This window comes from Oryzias melastigma, linkage group LG13 (genome assembly GCF_002922805.2).
Source record: "Oryzias melastigma strain HK-1 linkage group LG13, ASM292280v2, whole genome shotgun sequence".
Taxonomy (NCBI): Eukaryota; Metazoa; Chordata; class Actinopteri; order Beloniformes; family Adrianichthyidae; genus Oryzias; species Oryzias melastigma.
Genome location: NC_050524.1, coordinates 13,578,824 through 13,597,453, shown reverse-complemented (window position 1 = coordinate 13,597,453; position 18,630 = coordinate 13,578,824). Strand labels below are relative to the sequence as shown.

The 18,630-nt window shown below is 37.3% G+C and overlaps 1 protein-coding gene across 5 annotated transcripts in view; it reads right to left on the bottom strand.

The window, feature by feature from the left end:
- The window catches only part of plch1 (phospholipase C, eta 1), a 76,318-nt gene that overhangs the window by 6,212 nt on the left and 51,476 nt on the right, over positions 1 to 18,630 (bottom strand). For all 5 annotated transcript variants that reach the window (XM_036215011.1, XM_036215012.1, XM_036215010.1 and 2 more), the window contains 11 exons: positions 15,683 to 15,854; positions 13,299 to 13,406; positions 8,797 to 8,952; positions 8,049 to 8,111; positions 7,073 to 7,167; positions 4,516 to 4,613; positions 4,260 to 4,439; positions 2,103 to 2,210; positions 1,461 to 1,585; positions 1,199 to 1,283; positions 530 to 676 (listed from right to left, as the gene is read on the bottom strand). In XM_036215011.1, the coding sequence (XP_036070904.1) occupies positions 530 to 676; positions 1,199 to 1,283; positions 1,461 to 1,585; positions 2,103 to 2,210; positions 4,260 to 4,439; positions 4,516 to 4,613; positions 7,073 to 7,167; positions 8,049 to 8,111; positions 8,797 to 8,952; positions 13,299 to 13,406; positions 15,683 to 15,854 (1,337 nt within the window). The remainder of the gene's footprint in view (positions 1 to 529; positions 677 to 1,198; positions 1,284 to 1,460; positions 1,586 to 2,102; positions 2,211 to 4,259; positions 4,440 to 4,515; positions 4,614 to 7,072; positions 7,168 to 8,048; positions 8,112 to 8,796; positions 8,953 to 13,298; positions 13,407 to 15,682; positions 15,855 to 18,630) is intronic.

The window sequence follows — 18,630 nt, the reverse complement described above, 5'->3', positions numbered from 1 at the left end:
AAAAAATGCATTTATTTTTTATTTATCAATGCACTTCTTCAGCTTTATTTCCAAATCCAATCTTTGACTTCTGTCATCTATCACCTAAAATGTCATCAGCTGTCACAGATTTGAATAGATCTGTTTTTTCCTCTGCATTTTATCCATCTACTGAGCCGTGGGTGACTTGCACAGGAAGTGGTTTAGCCCCCCAATCCCTAATGAACTAAAGTGTCACAGTTTGTATTCCCAGGACTACATCATGCCAAATCATCGCCAAGTAAAAAGGACTTGTTCTACAATGCTGCTTTGGTCTATATCAGGGTTTAAGACGTGTTTTTAGAGAAATGTGTTTATCTTATGTCTCTCATTTTATAGAATTTCCCATCTTCACACGTTCTCTGTTACCTGCCTCTGAAATGAGACCTCACGTCTCAATGAAATTACCTCTGTGAACCAAACAAAATCAATGACGCGAGATGTGATTCTGTCTATGCTATTGATGAACTGTGATTGTTAAAAGCTACAACATCAGGAATTCTGAACAGACCAGGCATCAGGCTGCTGAAGGCTACAGTCCGCTGGCCAATAAAATCCCGTCCAATCGGGTCGTGGTCCCAGACGAGGAAGCGCACAAGTGCCACCTCAGCCATGTGAAGGGTAAAAGACAAAGCCTCCTCCCATACTGGGTTGAAACCTACACATCACACAGAAATATAACATTTAATATCTAAAAGAAAAAAACATTTTGAATGGAAGTGAAGACATTTTGGTGCATTTCGCTGATCAATGATCTGTGCACTAATCCTATAATGCTGTTAAGCTCCCAGGGCTCCATAACCTTTCCCTGAGGAGATTTTCCCTCCCCCCCACTGGGGGCCCTCATCTCTGGAGACATGTTAGGGGTCAAACCAGCAGATCGCTCCATTCTGCTTCTTTTGTGGCTCTAATTAATTCATTTGATTTTTGATGCTTGCTGTTCTCAACAGCCTAGCTTATCATGCAGTGTAAATTTAAATGCAAATTCCCTTTTTTTTTTCAAGCAAATATGTCTAAAAAAAGGCTTGCTTTCATCTGGTTCCAATAAAATACATCATGTTCTGTACAACAAACAGATTTAGTACGAGGTACAAATGTGACAAAAACATTTGAATTGCATGATAGGGATTTAAAACATGAAAAAAGTAAAGCTGGTCAGCTTAATAGGTTTAGGTCTAACCATTGTCGTCTACAACCCTCGTCTGCTCCTTGCAGCAGTCAACTGGCAAACCGATGATCTCCACTTCGACAAACGGATCGATAATCTGAGAAACGACAGACAGAAAAGTTAAGCAACAGAACTGATTGCATTCAAGCGGAAAGCAGGTTAAACCCCGTCAAGTGTAAAAATGGCGGTACGTGAACGAGCGGGTATTTGTGAGGAAAGGAGCGACAGATGGAGTTTCTGCCAAAACTCAGCCTTTCCTTTCATGTGTCTTTACCTCTCCGCGGTCCCCCAGCATGGAGTCTGGGGGTTTGGGCAGCTGCTGTCCACTAATGATCTTGAGAATGAGCTGCTTCTTGGGATAAGCTGGAAGTGGGTCATCACTGAATGGGTTGAAGGTGCCTAAAGGGAGTAATACACAGCAGAGCAACAACTTGAATTAATGTCATCACTTAATGCCAACATGCAGCCCTTCTGTCACTGTTGACTTCACACGACACACAGACTTGAAAGTCCTCAGTAATCATTGCAAAGTGTGGAATTGTCTATAGAAAAAGCAATCAAAAGATTAAAACTCAATTCTACTCATAAATCTGCAGTTAAAGAGCTGATTATGCATAAAGCCGAAAAAGCACTTAAAAAGCAAATACTTGTTACAAACATACAGAGGAAATGATGAATTATGTAGAGATGGATGGAACACCATGTACAACCATGTGCCTCTCGCTTTCTAAAACATCCTGCATTCACTGCTCACTGAAATCAGAAATTCTGAATATATTAATTTAGAAATCCAACTGAAACTGACAATTTCAATAAATTAGTTATCTGGTTTCCCTTGTTTTTTTTTGTTTTTTTTGGACACAATAATGCAACAAAAGCACAAAATAGTTTTTTTAGGTGCAGTTTGTAGTTGTACCTTTACACATCGGAGGAGGCTTGAGAACGTAGCCAATTCCTCCGTTTACCATGAACTTGGCTCTGTTGAGCTGCATCATCCTCCCCTCCGTCTGATAGTTGAGAGCCACTGAAAAGATCAAATTAAAGTTTTAGTTTGTTTAAAGATCCCTCAAAACTCTTCCTAAAAATCTGCTGAAGTCGTGACAAGATCCTGTGGAGTTGGTTTTGTTTTATTTATTTATTTAATTATAAATACAAAGCAAAAAAAAAACAGCCCCCCCTATTAATTGTCAAAAGTTCTTAAAATTTGGAAAAAAGATCTTCTTAATAGGAAAAAAGCCTGACAATGTAATAAAAAAAAAATAAGAAAAAATTCTAGTCACAAAGACATGTTGTCTTAAACTGAGGTTGTTTTGCTATTGAAAAATTTCCTTAAAAATCTTATTTTTCTTGCAAGACAGAAAATACGACTTTTTTTTCTTAAAACAAGGGTTCTGGCTTTTCTGTGTAATAATGTAAAATCAAAGCAAGTAATAAATACTGTTGTCATGCAGGTATTTTTTCTTTCAATTAATCATGACCTGTTATTAATTAATCTAATTTGATGTATTTTTATTGCAAGGATTTTTCACCTAATAATTATTGTGAAGATCTTCAATTTGAGATATTTTCATTTAGATTTGTGACATTATGGCTCAGTAAAAGATCAAAATACAACTAAAAAAGTGGCTCTGTGAAGTTTTTTATTATAACAAACTTTAAACCTTTTTTTTACACTGCGTAGGGGGATTTTGTCTTGGACAATAAAGAAAACAAAAAGAAATAATTTAAAAACCCACAAACAATCAAAAACAAACAGGTAGAGAGCGACCAAATTTACCATATAAAAAACAGTCAAAGAACACTTTTCTGAGCAATGTAAAAAATATTCAACACAAACTACTTATTAATACCATAATTCAAATGTTGATATACTTTATTCCAGTTTATCAAAACAGCAAGACAGTAGAAAAAACACAAGAGTGATTTTATAGTTTCCTTTAACCTATTTGAGTGAATTTGATCATTTTAAAGACTGAGATAAAGCAGAAAAGAAATAGAGAAGAGAATAAGAAGGAAGGAATGAAACAGAGAGGAGAAAACGAACTATACAGACTTTTTTTTGTGAATAAACTTTTGCTCTACCATGTGGATAAAAAGAAGTGTTAAGAAGTGAACTTTCCCTCTGAAATAATGTTTTGTTTAACATTACATAATTATCACTTTTCTGAAAGAGGAAAGAGCAATTTAAACAATTTACAAATATAACAGAATTAAAGTTCTAAATATTGATTATATATATATGTATAATTGGTATGAGCGGGATAATGCTCATCCAGGTGTGCCACAATGTAATAATCCGATGTGAAAGTGTCATAAATGTGATAAAATGTCTGTAATTAATTTATTGTAATAACACAATAATTTGACACCCCTAATAATACATTGATCTAATTTAATCCATTCTTTATTTTTTCTTATATTACTATAGATTTGCTTAAAATAATAAAATCAACTCCACAATGAAACAGTACAAATTTCAAATCACATTCATCATAGATTTTTCAATAAAAATCACAACAATGACTTCATGTCTTGGTCCAAATGTTGTTTACCACAAATATGTGAACTCAAATTATAACCAAAATAGCATGAACTTAAACTTAGACCTCTGTGTTCCAGAATTTACTGTATACTTAGTATTGATAAGCAGGATGAAATAAATTTATGTTAGTAAAAAAACAGTTAATTAGAAAATGAATGTTGTTGAACTTGTGAAAAAACTACAAAGAGTTCTAAAAGTAGTAAAAAAGTATTTTTTATGAATATGTTAGAAATGTACTGATATGTCTACTACACAAAGAGTAAAAAAGATGTCCAAAAGTTGATTGCATGGAAGAAAAACGTTCCTTTTGACTTTTTTCCGCCTTTTTACAGTTTTGAAACAGCATAAAATTTATGAAAAAACGTTTTTAGTCTAAATTTGCACTTGGAGAACTCAAATTATTAGCAAGTGGGAGGGGTACATTTTAAATACAACGCAAGCTTCAAATATTGAGTGTCATGCAGATTTAAAGTATGTGTGGTAAACATGGATTCTTTTATTGATGAACATATTATAGTGACAGCATCTTACCCAACTGACAACCCACATTCCAGTAGAACTGAGGGTTGAAATTAGAAGAATCGATGCGATAGGCAGACGGATAAATCCGTGACAGCTGCTTCTGGTTAAAAGCCAGGAACTGCTCGGTCCTGTGATTGACCAGGGATTGGGCCCTGGTCTCGCTGAATGACAAAACGTCACCTGGAGTGCCTAAAGAGAAGTGTGGGTTTAGACGTTAGAACAATGCTCATTTGATAGCCTGTGTGTCAGCGGTTCAGCGTTTCACCTTCGTTCAGACATTCCTGCGAAGCAACAGAGTTGGTGAACACCACCACATTTGACAGATCTCTGCTCAGCTTCATCGTCTTCCTCTTCCTTCCACCTCTGAAACCGTGGCACAGCAGGATATGAGAGGCACAGAAAGATCAGATTGGGGTACATTAAAAAAAAGATATGACATAAGACAGGCACATGCTCATTGACCCATATACAGTGGAAAAACATGGCAGGGTGGAGAGGATTGTCTGTCAGAAGCAGCTTGCAAACCACAGGAACGAGCATCAAAGGCAAAAAGCTAATAGGAACCGGAACACATGCAGTGCAACACTCGCACATTCACACACGTGTACACCTACACAGACGTGCACGTGAAAATCCTTTGACAGTGACAGTCAGCTGCACAGCCAATCAGAAGCCTGGCTGCAGGAATCTGTGTGCTGCAGCTCCAGAGAACATGCATACATCGGGACGAGGAAGAGCGAGAACAAAAGCCGCGTACACAAACCCCAGCTGAGGGAGACAAACAAAGCTGAGCGTGTGAGGCTTTGCCCAAAATGTACTCACACAGACACAGAGGTACAGGAAGAACAAGGCAGACACACAGGATGGAGTAGGAAAACACATTTTGTCGTATTTATTCATGTGTAACGGTGAATTTATTTATTTTTTCTTTTTCTAACCAATTTTAAAGCACAATAAAATACAATAAAAAAACAAAAAATGGGGAGCACAAAAAATAATTCATGTGATTTTCCTTACGTGATATCCTTAAATAAGTGAAAATATGGCAAGCCGATTTATCATTTAATAGATATCCTTGATAACAGGCTGTTTTAAGCCTAACTAGCAATGCTAAAAGTACAACTAGTTTACTACTGGAACATTTTTATGCTTACTAGTTAACTAGTTACACTCTCAAAAGGCCACTAGTGAACTAGTCACATCTAAATGTTCTACAAGTTCACTAGTAAGGCTCCTGTAAAGCTCACTAGTTAACTAGTGTGACCAAAATATCGCGCTAGTTTACTAGTGACATGCAATATGCAAACTAGTTGACTAGTGAGACGTATTTAAGTCTTACTAGTTAGCTAGTGACAGATAAAAATGGCACTAGTTAACTAGTGCAGTCCAAACAGCCCACTAGTTAACTAGTGAGCTCAATATTTTTCTTACTAGTTCACTAGTGGCCTTTTGAGCATGTCACTAGTGAACTAGTAAGCAAAAATATGGTCCACTAGTAAACTAGTTGTACTTTTGGCATTACTAGTTAGGCTTAAAACAGCCTGATATCAAGGATTTCTATTAAATGATAAATCGGCTTGCCATACTAAAACATTTAGTTTTGGCATCGTACATTCAGAATCTTAGGAAAATATTTGCTTTAAATTACCAAATCACTTCAAACAAAGGGTGTAACAATGAATCCACTTAATTGATTAATATTTTTTATATGTACGTTTCTAGGATCCAACCAGATCAATCTGTCTGAAGGAAGTTGTTAATCTAATCAAACATTACCATAAGAAAAGGTTTCAAAATTAAATACATAAACTATTTTGATAATTAATGGAAAATGCCATTTTATAAAAACAACCAAGTGACATCACAGTGAACAACACACATGATGCAGCAAAAATGATCAACCATCATTACAGTCAAATGTGTGGAAACACGAGTTTTGCCACATGAGACCATACAGTGTGGTATCATTGACTAATAACTTGTATTACTTTGATGTGAAAAAACAAAAGTGGGCTGAACTTTATGAAACTAAACTGTGAATGGATTTGTCATTAATTCTTCCTTACTTGTTTTACACATATTTAATTTACACTCTATTTTCTTGCAATAAATACAAGGAATGTGGAAAACGTCCCCTGTGCTTTTCAGTACCAGGTAGAATTTTTGGCTAAAAATGTCCTGGATCAATTTTAAGTCAAAGAATCTGATCAAATCCGATCATTCACAATCAACCAATTGTATCATCAACCACAAATTATGATATAAACCAAGTTGTTATTAGAAATGAATCATTACAGCCCTACTTCGAAATAAAACAAAATCAAATTCGGCAGAATTGTTTGATGTCATCATTTGAGAAAAAAAACCTACCCTAAAATACACCAGGTTTAAAATATTTTGATAAAAAACTAAAATTTTGCTTCATGATATGGTTTTTCATCATGATTTTAGTAATATATAAATGAAAGCTACAAACTTCAAGATTCACAGTGTTACGTCTGTGGCCGTATTTGGTTTTGTTTTTTCTTCGTTCTGTGTTTCCGTGTTTTGTGTAGTTTATTTCTGTCAGAGTGGGACTTCTGTATTTTTGTGGAACTTTGTGTGTCTGTCTTTGTTGATTTCTTTCAGGTGCGGTGCTGGAAGGGTGTGGCTCCCATTGGTCCACAGCTAATGGAGGGAGCCTTTAAAAGCACAGTGTGGACCTCCAGCCCACGAGAAGGATGCTTTGCTGCAATCAATCTTTGTGTTGTGGTTTCTTTGTGGTTTTGTGTTCAGGTGCCACTCTGTGTAGTTCAGTGTTAGTTATGTTTTCAGTGAGGCACCTGTTAAACTGTCCTGCAGCCTCTTTTGGCGACTTCTCCTGAACGTCATCTTCATTTTCTGTGCTTTGGCACGATAGCCTGGATTTGGAATGTCTCTGGACAAAAAATGAAATTGCAAAAAAAGAACAATGCAAGTTAAACCAAAAAACAGAATGGTGCTCTCGCTTTGTCTTCAGATATGATGCTAAAATAAATATTTTACATTCTGCACATCATAAACAACGCTGTTTCTCAGCTGCTGCATCGTGTTATCAAACAGTAAAGCTTCTCTGTGTATACTTTTGCAGAAAATTCCTGCATTACTCATTTGTATATGTCTCTAAAAGACATATCGCCCTTTCAAAACAATGCACAAGCATCACATTATTATTTCCAGTTTAGGTGTAGCTGAGAAAAGAATGTAGGTTTAGTAATTTTAGAGTTCCTGCCTACTGTGCATGCATGTATTTATCTATACGCACTAGTGTGGGAGGCTGCATAATTTAAAAGGAAAAAAAACTAGAGTGAACATGGGAGAGTTGCAGGCTGTAAACTGCAGGAAAGAGGAATCAAATCTTGGTCTTAGTAATAAAATTAACACACGATGTGCTTAGTTTACCAATTTCCTTTTCTTTGGGTCTAGAATCAAGCTGGTGCCAAGCATGGGCTAAAAAAACACCAGTTCATTAGGAAGTGTAGGATTTCTGTAAGACAAAAATAGTGACAGACTCTGCCTGTACATGAAGAGGCGTGTCATCACTGTCTTATGCTTTCAAGATACTTTCAGCAGGAGATTTACTATGTACTGCTCATAAATATGTCAGAGTTTTATAAGTGTCATATTTTTCCATTCTCTCCTATTTTAAGGTGGTTTCAGTTGATTTTTAAATAAGTAAAAAAAAAAATGTATGTGGCAGAATGTCGCCTAAATGAGAAACTATTAGGAAGTATTAAACTAATCAAGATTCTGCTCACAGAGACATTAGAAGAAACCTACCTTTTGTTTGAGCGTCGTGATGAAGGATCTGCTTTGGGATTTCTTCAGAACCCCTTTGGAGCTCTGCAGAATGGAAACGAACACTCAAAGACTTGACATGTTTGCTCGCATTAAGGCTTGGAGTTCACTTTGAGTGTGAGTTTTAATGCTGAGCACATTAGCACACTGTGAGTCAATTAGACCCCGAAGCTCAGAATCTGGGTGGGCTGCAACAGACTGAAGCAAATAATGCATAACACAGCTGAAGAAGCCACCGGGTGGAAAAAAAAAAGCATTAAAACTTAGTGAGGAATCATTAGAATATAGGATAAAACACCCCGATGCAGTAAGCCCACTATGTTAAAATGGCTGTCAGGAAACTGAAGCTTCTAAAAATAGCCCAGGAGCCAAGGAGGGAAATGAAAAATTAAGCATTACTGCAGACATTTAATCTCTTGTCACTTTGAGTCTGTTTTGATTCCCTTTACAGGAAGCACATGTGAGAGTGGAAACAAAGCCGCCTCCTTAAGAGTGGCCCGCAGAGGTGCTGTTTATCTGTGGCTTTTCATGTCTTGGGTGGGTGTGTTTGACTTGAGAGAGCAGCATTACCGACTCAGCTCTTCTATTTCCTCCACCCCCTTCTGTGACTAACACCATGGCCTAGTTTTATCACTCATGCCTTTTTTTAACTTCCCTTTTTTTTACTATCTCAATAAAAACTTGTCAAGTTACAAATTGAAGTATTCATGTGGGGTTTTGGGGGTAGTACCTGCCGCAGGTTCTTCTGAAGGCCCTGATGCGTCGCTCGTAGCAGAGCCCTGATGCTGAAGCTGTCAGTATCCTCCTTGTCTCCGATCTGAGACTCCTTCAACAGTGAGTCCAGCTTCTTTCTGATGTGAGACTCCACTTGATGATGTCCATTGCCCTATGTGGAGATGCAGGTGAAAGACAGTTGTTACATGGAATGCTATTGGAGCATTATTTTTGAACCATTGATCTTCTCCTGTCTATCCTGTTGGAAAAAGGTGCCCAGACTTCCCTCGGTACAGAAAATTTTTCCACTTCTACTCAAGCAACAAGGCACTTCCAGGCCAGCAAAGTGACATGGTCCCTCCAACGTATCTTGGGTGTTTCCCAGGGACTCCTTCAGAAGAGATGACCCTGGCCTCTTGATATGGAGGAGAAGTTTTTTCCAGGTAACAGACTTCTCACCCTATCACTGAAGCTACGCTCACATCGCCTTCTGCAACGCGCGTTCAAGCGACCACTTTCAATTAAAAGTCTGTGCGCGTCTCTACGTTTAAAACTACGCACATTTTCAAGACTATTTTTGTGCTCAAATCTGTGCCCATTGAACACGCATTGAAAGTAAAATCGGGTTGAACTTTGACCTCTCCTCAGCAACAAATTCTCATGACGTACACTGTTGACCTCTTGGCCAGGTCGCCCTTGTAATAGAGGTCTTGATCTCAACGGGTCTTACCTGGTTAAATAAAGGCAATCAATCAATATGTATAGCATCCCTTTTATTACCAGCTGTTTGAAAAGTGATCATGAAGCTGTGAAAGCAGAAGCCTGGAGGAAGATTCACAAGATTTGCACCACTTCAACATTTCCAACTGTAGGTACACTCTAGTATCAGGTAGTGACAGTCCTGTGTGAACACAAAATGCAAACGTTTAAGAATGAGCATTTAGCGATGAACGCAAATCACGTGTTTGGTGTCAACGTAGCATTAGGGACCGCACAGTCACTCTGAGGAAACTCATGTCAGTCATTTGTTTCCTGGATCTTATTGGTGTGGTAAAGATCTAAAGCTCGAAACTACCGGTTATAACCTTCAGAGACACCTTTGAAGCATTACCTTCTTCACTACAACAGACTGATGCAGTGACTGCATTATTACAACCATCCATTTCATGCTCCATCTTTCTCTTACTTATGAACAAGACTCCATGATACTTAATATGTACTTAATACTTAATATGTATCCAGACTGGCTTCCCTGCCAAGTCCAACATGCACTGGGAACCAGTTGGACAAACAACCGGCGATATGAACCAAATCCCTGCTGCAGTTGTACAGGAACTATGATTTTAGGAAGCTCCAGACTGCATATTCCCAAAGCATTGGTTTATGAATATCTTAAAAATGTTACCAGCACAGTGTCTTCCATTGTTTTGATAATACCTGCAGTGAACTGTGACAGTAGATGTATGAGACAAGAAAGATCATAGAGGATGCACATGTTCCAGGAATTCATTAAAGAGTAAATGCAGATTGGGCACATTTTACCCCAGAGATTTGGTTTAGGATTATGCGCACAGATTTAACTGTTTAGCGTTCCAAACATGCAAACCTGCAACAACTTTGCCCCAAATAGCAGCTGGCATGTTTACATCTGCAGGTCTGCTTCTTTTGTCCCTTAACTGCATGTTTAGACGTGTGAAAGTGGCCTTAATGGATTATCATCATGAATTTTTTCTCTCTTTTTTTCACATAACAAATGGAGCAACACTGTGTAAAAGGTAAGTCACTTCATTAATGCAAAGTTAATGGCGACTGCTGTGAAATCATACTGGTTTAATGAGCTCCATACAAAACCACCCACAGACCTGCCAAGTTTCCTTTCAAAACGGCAATGATCATCTGAGGTGGCATCTGCCGCTTCATGCCTCCAGCTAAGTGTGGAGGAACAATGCCATATTCAGTTAGTCAACGAGAGACTGCAGAAAGCAGCACAAGTGTTTCCTGTTTTAAATTTGGTAAGGAAGGCCCTGGCAAGGACATACAACCAATTTTACAAGATGATCTTCTTTTAGACCGATTGTAAAAAAGCCAGATGGAAATTAATATGCAAACAATAAGCTGCCATTGGCAGCCTTTCGTGGCGCGTTGGATATTCTAGGCCACAGCTTGTTTAGAATTTTGCAATCTAAGTACTTTATAAAAAATAAATGCTAAGTGGCAAATTTTTTTTTAAACAATATTTGAAGCAATTTTTATCCAAGATTTACAAGTGTGAACAAAAGTGTCTGAAGTCAATAACTGAAATCTAACAACCCAGTAAAAGCCATTTAACCGGTCTTTTTCTCTGCTGCAGAAAACTAAGAAAAGTGTGAAGGGAGGAAAATAAAAAAGCATATTAATGCATCGTATTCATGTATGCTCTTTACTTAAATGCTATCAATCTTTGTTGCTTCACATTTTTTCTTACGGAAACAAACATAGATTGACACTCTGGGTTTTGAGATTTTATGTGTAAATTTTCCAAATAGAGCTCCTGTTCTATTTTCTACCTCTTGACATGCATGCATTCAACCACAATTTACCTCTCCTAGCATTCTGCCAAGAGCTGTACAGTGGTGTAGTGGTTACCACTCCTACACATTCTCACTCCCAAATTGTCCCATATGGTTTGGGCCCCCCTTCAGGGACACTTTTTCACATTTTGGGTGTCCAAAATTCGTGTTTTTTTTTTTACACGCTGGCTCTTTCCATTAAATCACAGGTCCCCAACTCTCCGGATGTGGTAACAGACCCCTGGTTAACTTATGCATTTTTCCCCCGTCTGAGCCTCGGTACCAAGCGGTCCTCTGTCCAGTCCCGGTTCGCGCCCTAGATGTTAGCGAACCTTGATTTAATTGAAACAGACAGCGCGTCAAAAAAGTTTGAGACATGCAAAACGTCAAAAACTGATGTGAAGGGGGCCGAACCATATGTCCATGTGTGACGCATTGGGAGTGAGAATGCATTGACCACTCTTGCCTGATAGATAGAAGGCCCATGTTCACATACGGACTGGGTCCTTACTGTGTGGAGTATGTGTGGGTTTTCTTAGAGCACTTCAGCTTCCTCCCACAGTCCAAAAACTTGCACTGTGGATCAGTTGGTGACTCTTTTTTTAATGTGGTCCTGGAATGGGTTGGACACCCACTCAGGGCGTACTTCACCTTCACCCAACACTGGCTAGGATAGGCCCCTGCTACCCCGAAAGGGATTAAGCGTGTTGAAAAATGGATGTTTGGTACTCTGGCTATGGCATCCTTTACCAGGTTTCCAGACCCATCTACCAAATCTCCCATTGGATCCTGTGACTGAACCCCTCCCACATCTCAGAATCTGCATGCATTACCGCCAGAAGCTACATATACTGCATAAACCTAATTGGTAGACACTCTGGACTATATTTCTATTATCCAGTTCTATCATAACGCCTCTTTTGTTGTGTGACACCACAATTCCCAATGTGTTTGGTGTGTTTTTCTGTCAGTTCTTGTTTCCTGCCACTTCTCTGACAACTGTCACGGGTTTTTCTGACTGCACATGTGCCCCCTCCCTACATACAGTACACTCCGACCACTCATACTGTTACATTATGAAAGGGAAAACAGAAACCCTCTTAAACCTCACACAGAGGCCCATCAGTGTGAGTTTCAACGGCTCCACATATTCCTCTGACAGCTACATTTTTGAGTTTAACACCACTTGATTCTCTGAGCTTTTTTCTCCCAACTGTGAAGTACATAAAAGCTCTGACATTGACTTTTAGAAAAAAATGCGCTGTTTTTGGGTCAGCATAGAGTTTGCAAACATCGTTATTAATCTATCATGGCTAGTATTTGGGAAAATGGTTCTTAAATACTTACTAAGGCATGGAATTTTGTAGTGACTCTTGTTTAGTGAATACCCTATTTTAAAAATTAACACTTTTGATTAAAAATGACAAATTGCAACTGACACTTTTAGTTTGACAAAGGCAACATAGGAACCTCCACAACAGCTTTTAGTTAGACAAATCCAAAAACATGTTTTGCAAACTGTATTATTGTCTGCATGTGTTAACCTCTGAATGCTTTTGTTTTTTATTTCTTCATTAGTGTAAACAGCTCTCTATTTAACAAAAAAAAGTCTAAAATGTGAAGATAAAACAAGAATAAAGTTTTGTTTTGGATTCATTATCTTCTACAAATTTTTTTTAATCTCTAACTATATTAGTGGAACTTTTTTTAGCTTCTTTTGATTTATTTAAATTGTGTTTATTCATTAATCTGGGACTTTTTTCTTCAGAACAAAATATACAAAAAATATATGTTTTTCTAAATTTTTAACCTGTTAGCTGCTTTTTATTGTGGAAAACAAAATAATATTCTGATATTTTCAGATCAATCTACAAGAAAAAGTAAAACATTAAAAGATCTTATTGCAAAACAAAAAAAGAGAGGAAACAAGTCTATAAGAGCTTCAGAAAAGAGCCACAAACAGACATACATTACTGCTCTTGAGTTTGAAGTCTTCCTCTATCTCATCAGCACTGTCATCATCAGACACCTCTCCCTCCTCAGCATCCGCAGACAGATACGCAGGCAGGCGTTTGCCCTGGATGGAGAAAAAGAATAAAAAGACGTGTGTCTTCACAGCTCATTTACAGGTGGCATTTCCAGGCAGAGTGAGAGCCTTTTCATATTTAAAGACGTACAAGAGCTGGGAGCGTAAGCTTGTGCAAACACACATGATACAACATCAGCTGCAGACTCCCTGAGCAGCTCTTTCAGCACAGAGAAAAGCCCATTAGCAAACCGTTCTTAAGAGTGAGTGGGAGTCAAGATTTTCTGAGCATCTTTCCAAAAAAGAAAAGAGAGGGGAAAAAAAGTGAGACTCAAAGCTTCTTGGAGTACATCGACTTTCTCGCTTCAAATAGTGCCACAAGCAGTCTCCCACCCTTTTATTTATTTATCTATTTCTCATGTGTGAGTGTCAAAATCCTCTATGACATATCTTTTTATTGTACTGTCTCTGGTGTGCCGCTCTGCTGGGGAAAGAGGGGGTGAGAGGCTATCAAACAAGAGAAGAGGAACGGAGAAAGACAGGATTGTAAAAGGACCTTAAAGAAAATCGATATTACTGTTTTATAGAAGACCGAACTCCTTCTTTCAGATATAGCAGATAACCTTTATTTGACTTTTTTGTATTAAATGCTATGAGACTTTTTCTTAAAGTCCCACTCCAACTATATCCAACTATATTTTTCTACAGTAAAATCGTTCTCAGTGATCTTTTAATTATGATTATGCAGTTTTTAGTAAAAATAAAAAATCCTGATTTGTTTTTTAAGACATATTTTCTGCAGAGCTCATTAGAATTTTGCCTCTGGGTTGTGGGTGGGTTCGTTGGCACAGACGTTAGCTGCGCTAATTTCCCATCAGCCCCATGTTTACACTCTTTCCTGCTAGCTTATAGCACCTCAGAAGTGCAAGCTAACATTAGCCCAGAAAAAAAAAATGACAAGCAACATTGAAGCTGTCCATACACTCAAGTTTATTTTAACTATACTTTTTTCAAACTAAAATTAAAATAGTATATTTTTAATTAACTTTTTAGGTACTTATTAGAAACAACTTAACAAGTTCATGTTAAGTATACATGGATTATACTTAGAAATGTACTACAAATCTAAATATATTTAGCCTATATTTGTATTTGTCACTGTCCTTAAACATTTTCTCACATAGTATTAAAAGTGGAGTAAATGTATTCTTGGGATATTTCAAGTACATTAAAATGTATTTGAATACACTATTCAGTTCAAGTGTATTACTTTTAAGCTAAAAGCAAACCTTAAAAGCTACATTAGATGTACTTCAAAGTGTACTTTCATTATCTATAAATAAACGTAAAGTTTATTGCCACTAAACAAATATTATACCAGAAAGGTCACTTAAAGTCTACTTCTAAATATACTTTTTATAAACTAAAAGTAGGCTAATTTATTCCCAAGAAGTATAATTGTTAGTAAACAGACAGTATACATTTCAAGTGTACTTGATACACTTTGAGAAATATACTTTCCATACTTAAGTATACTTTGAAACATAAACTTGAAGTATACGTATTTTTGGTATAAGAGTTGTTGCGTCACAAACCTGAGTCTTTTCAAACTGCAGGTTTTCCTCTGCTACTGACCCGATTTGAATAAGGAAATACTCAAACACAATTTGAATCTTTAATTATTTTAAATATGTCCTCCATCATGAGAAAAACGCTACAAGAATATGTTGAAAACACAATTTTCATTGGAGCAGGTGTTCTAATTGATGCCTTTGAATAAACAAAAATATAAAAACTTAATATGGAAACCCAAATGTTTATATTTCACTCCTTTCTGAATTAGAGCAGAATAGACTCTACAGGATAAGGTTATTAATGATTATGATTTTGGAGCAGGGACATCTTTAACATCTTGTTTGCCATGACTGAATACTGCATTCTTTTGGCCAAAAATGTGTTGAAAAGCTAATTCACAGGCTAATTTAAAAGATTTTCTTTGTAAATGCTGCTACAAGCTCGAGTTTCAAAAATGACTCCAAGAGCTCACTCTAAATCATCAAAAATAAATAAATAAATGGTGCATGTGTGTCACAAACGATTACAGACGCACCAGTTAACTCACAATTCCTTCTCTACACATCTGTGCTTAATGAAATGACCTAATTTTTAATTTTCTTACTGTTCCTTGTTCCATCCCTTTATGGAAAGTAATTAGCAGCGTTATGGTGCCTTCCTGCTCCCCCCTTCATGCATGAAGTCACATGGAGCCAAATGTTATAATACAATATAATAAAATATGAAGCTTCCATCCATTGAGGTCTTCTTACCTTAATGAGGATCTTTCCTTGCAGACTGTGAGGACTGGGTAATGCTTTGGAGTCCCTGTTCAGAAAGTTCCCCACGTCGAGTTTGTCTCCAAAGATGTCCCGCAGGTACTCTGCAATCTTTTTCTGCTGCTGGATGCTGCAGTGGTTCTCAATGGAGAGGATGACTGGATACCTGGAAGACAAATCAGATCACAAACACGATCAGGTCTCTCCATAAAACCAATTATCAGGAGGAAGGTTGACCTGCTGCTACCATTCAGCCTTAATTTTTTTTGTTTAAAGAACACACTTTTCTGTCTCGGTGTGTGTGCGTTCCATGTTGGTGTGTCGTCATGTTTTCATTTAGGAAAGGTGAAATGACTTGTGGCCACACCGCAGCTCAGCTCAAATGCTAGGTTTGTCAGAGTGACAGCTCCCTCCTCCGGGGCATTCAGCCTCGCTCCCACCTCCACCTCTGGTCTCCCGAAACACACAGCGACACGCGTGAGCCGCGCACGCAAACGACTCACATGTGCATGCATGAGCGCTCTGCAAAAGGCAACAGAAAGAGACGACGTTTCATTTCCGATGGAAACTGTTGCTCCTCTGGTGTGGCAGAGGAACGGCTGGGTATTCCTCTCTCTGTCGCTAAACTGTTTGATGTGAGTGAGAATGAAAGGGAAAGGCAGGAAATTGTTAATTTCATTAAAGCTCAGGGGCTAGTAATGATATTAGCAGGTGGCACTGAGGATAAACATGAACTGAACGTATAGTGGAGAAAAGCAACAAAAGAGACGCGTTCAGTTTGTTCTCTCACTGAACATTATTACAGATGATTAATTAAAAAAGGTGTAGGTTAATGGGTGTTTACAAATATGTACTTTGTCATTCTGCTGACTGTATTAAACAAATACAATGGATTATATTTAATCTTTTGAAATGCTATGTTTGGGGGAAACAAGCATATTTTATGGAAATAAAAAATGTGTGGAGGCCAGTACTATCTAAATAATGCATCACCTTTTGACATGGTTGTGTTTTCCTAAAAAATATATTATTATAACTTCTAATTTTGAACATTTAGTTTTTTTCTAAAGAGAGGACGCATTAGGCAATCTGTTTGCCAACTATCTCGAGACGCTTTTTGTTTTCGGTTCACTGAATTTAAAAGGAGGTCAAAAAAGCAGCTGGGCTCCTAACAATGCACTTATGTTCATTTAAATGTATGACACTATTCATATATTCTAGTCTATTTTAGCTCTGAATAACAAAAATATAATGACACAGCCTAAAACCTGGTATTTTAATTTGCAACAAAGAGGCTTCCGAAAGGAAAATATAGAGGATCATCCCAAGATGCCTGCAAGCTCATCAATTAATGCATTTTATCTTTTTTTTTTAAACCACAAGAATCTCAGACGGAAATGTATAATTTATCACTTCACTGGGTTTATGCATAGATAGGATAACTAGCTCCAAGCTTCAGCTTTTTATTCACTTAAAAGAGTTTTCATAGCATCAAAAAAAAACTTACATTCTTCCATAGTTTTGACCTAATTTTTTCCTTTCATTATTAGCTTATGTTTGCTCAGAACAGATAAAGAAGCATTAAAATGATTGAATTTTTAGTGTTTTTAACATGTTCTTGTGACATTTTTCTGATTATGAGAGATATATATTAAGAAACTTAAGATTGGATTTCAGAGTATTTATTTACTCAAGTCATTATGAATCATAAGCAGATTAAAAAATGGTTTAGAAAAAGCTAATATATGACAAAGAAAATACGCTGAGCTGGCCACAAGCTCCCTGCTCCAAGGTGTCAGCAACAGGAAGGAAGGGTGGGATTGCTCCATGCCAACAGTCCCACAGCTCAGATGCAAATCTCTAATGAACAACTGTCGCTCTGCAGAAACTAAGTCCTAGAAAATGATCAATTTTGGCTAAAACCTGCATAATCATAATTAAAAGCCCCCTAGGGACGCTTTTAAAATATATCAAAAGAGGATTGGAGTGGGACGTAAAAGAAATATTGGTGAGGTTGTGCTTCCAGGAGGGAGGAAAGTTCAAAAGAAGCATGTATTTTAACAGGAATATAACAAAAACGCTGTCAATTCTGAATGAGAGAAACGACTGTGCACCACAGCAGCTGCTGGGTGTTGTAAAACTCCTAAAGTGAGCCATTCAGCACTTGGCATGACTTCTGTTTAACTCATCAGAGATAATCAATGAGTCCTCCGAGAGTCTGGAGGATGCCGTTCGACAGATGGTTTGGTAATAGGTGATAATTACTTCAAAACTTCCCCTTTTTTTTTTCTAAAGCATCGACGTCAAACGATTGCATCTAATAAGCAAAAACAGTTGATTTGGTTGAGGATCATGTGGGAACTCCTTAGAAGAGGCATTACTTTATCATAGGGGAGAGAAACAGCCATGAACTCCACTGGTCACTTCAGAATTACAGGGCAATTTCACCTGACGTGGGCCGGACTCGTGTACTAAAACCCACACAGGTAAGAGAGGAAGGTATTAGAAAGGAAGTCAGATACATCTGATACTCAAACCACAATTATTGCTGCTGTAATTACATTTTAGTAAAGCCCTAAGAATTTGTTACAATAAAGGTTGGAAAACTGTTGGTATTTGTATTAGTTTTTTTTTTAATCTATAAAAAACTATCAAAAAAGTAAAGATATTTAATTTTAAGAACTCAAATAGGAAAAAAATGTTAACAGAAAAAGACATAAAACAGTCATTGTTTGCATTCAGTCAGTCAAATAGATGAACTAAAGCATTAAACTGTTTTTTTTCTTACACACAAGAAGAGAGTTTTATGGAATCCACTTCAAGGACATCACATGATAGTGCAACAGACATGCCCAAAGCGAATTCAGAAAAAAGGCATAAGGTTGCTAGTTCTTTGGAGTGTTAATAACTAAATAGTGCATTCAATTTCTTAGTGCACTTAA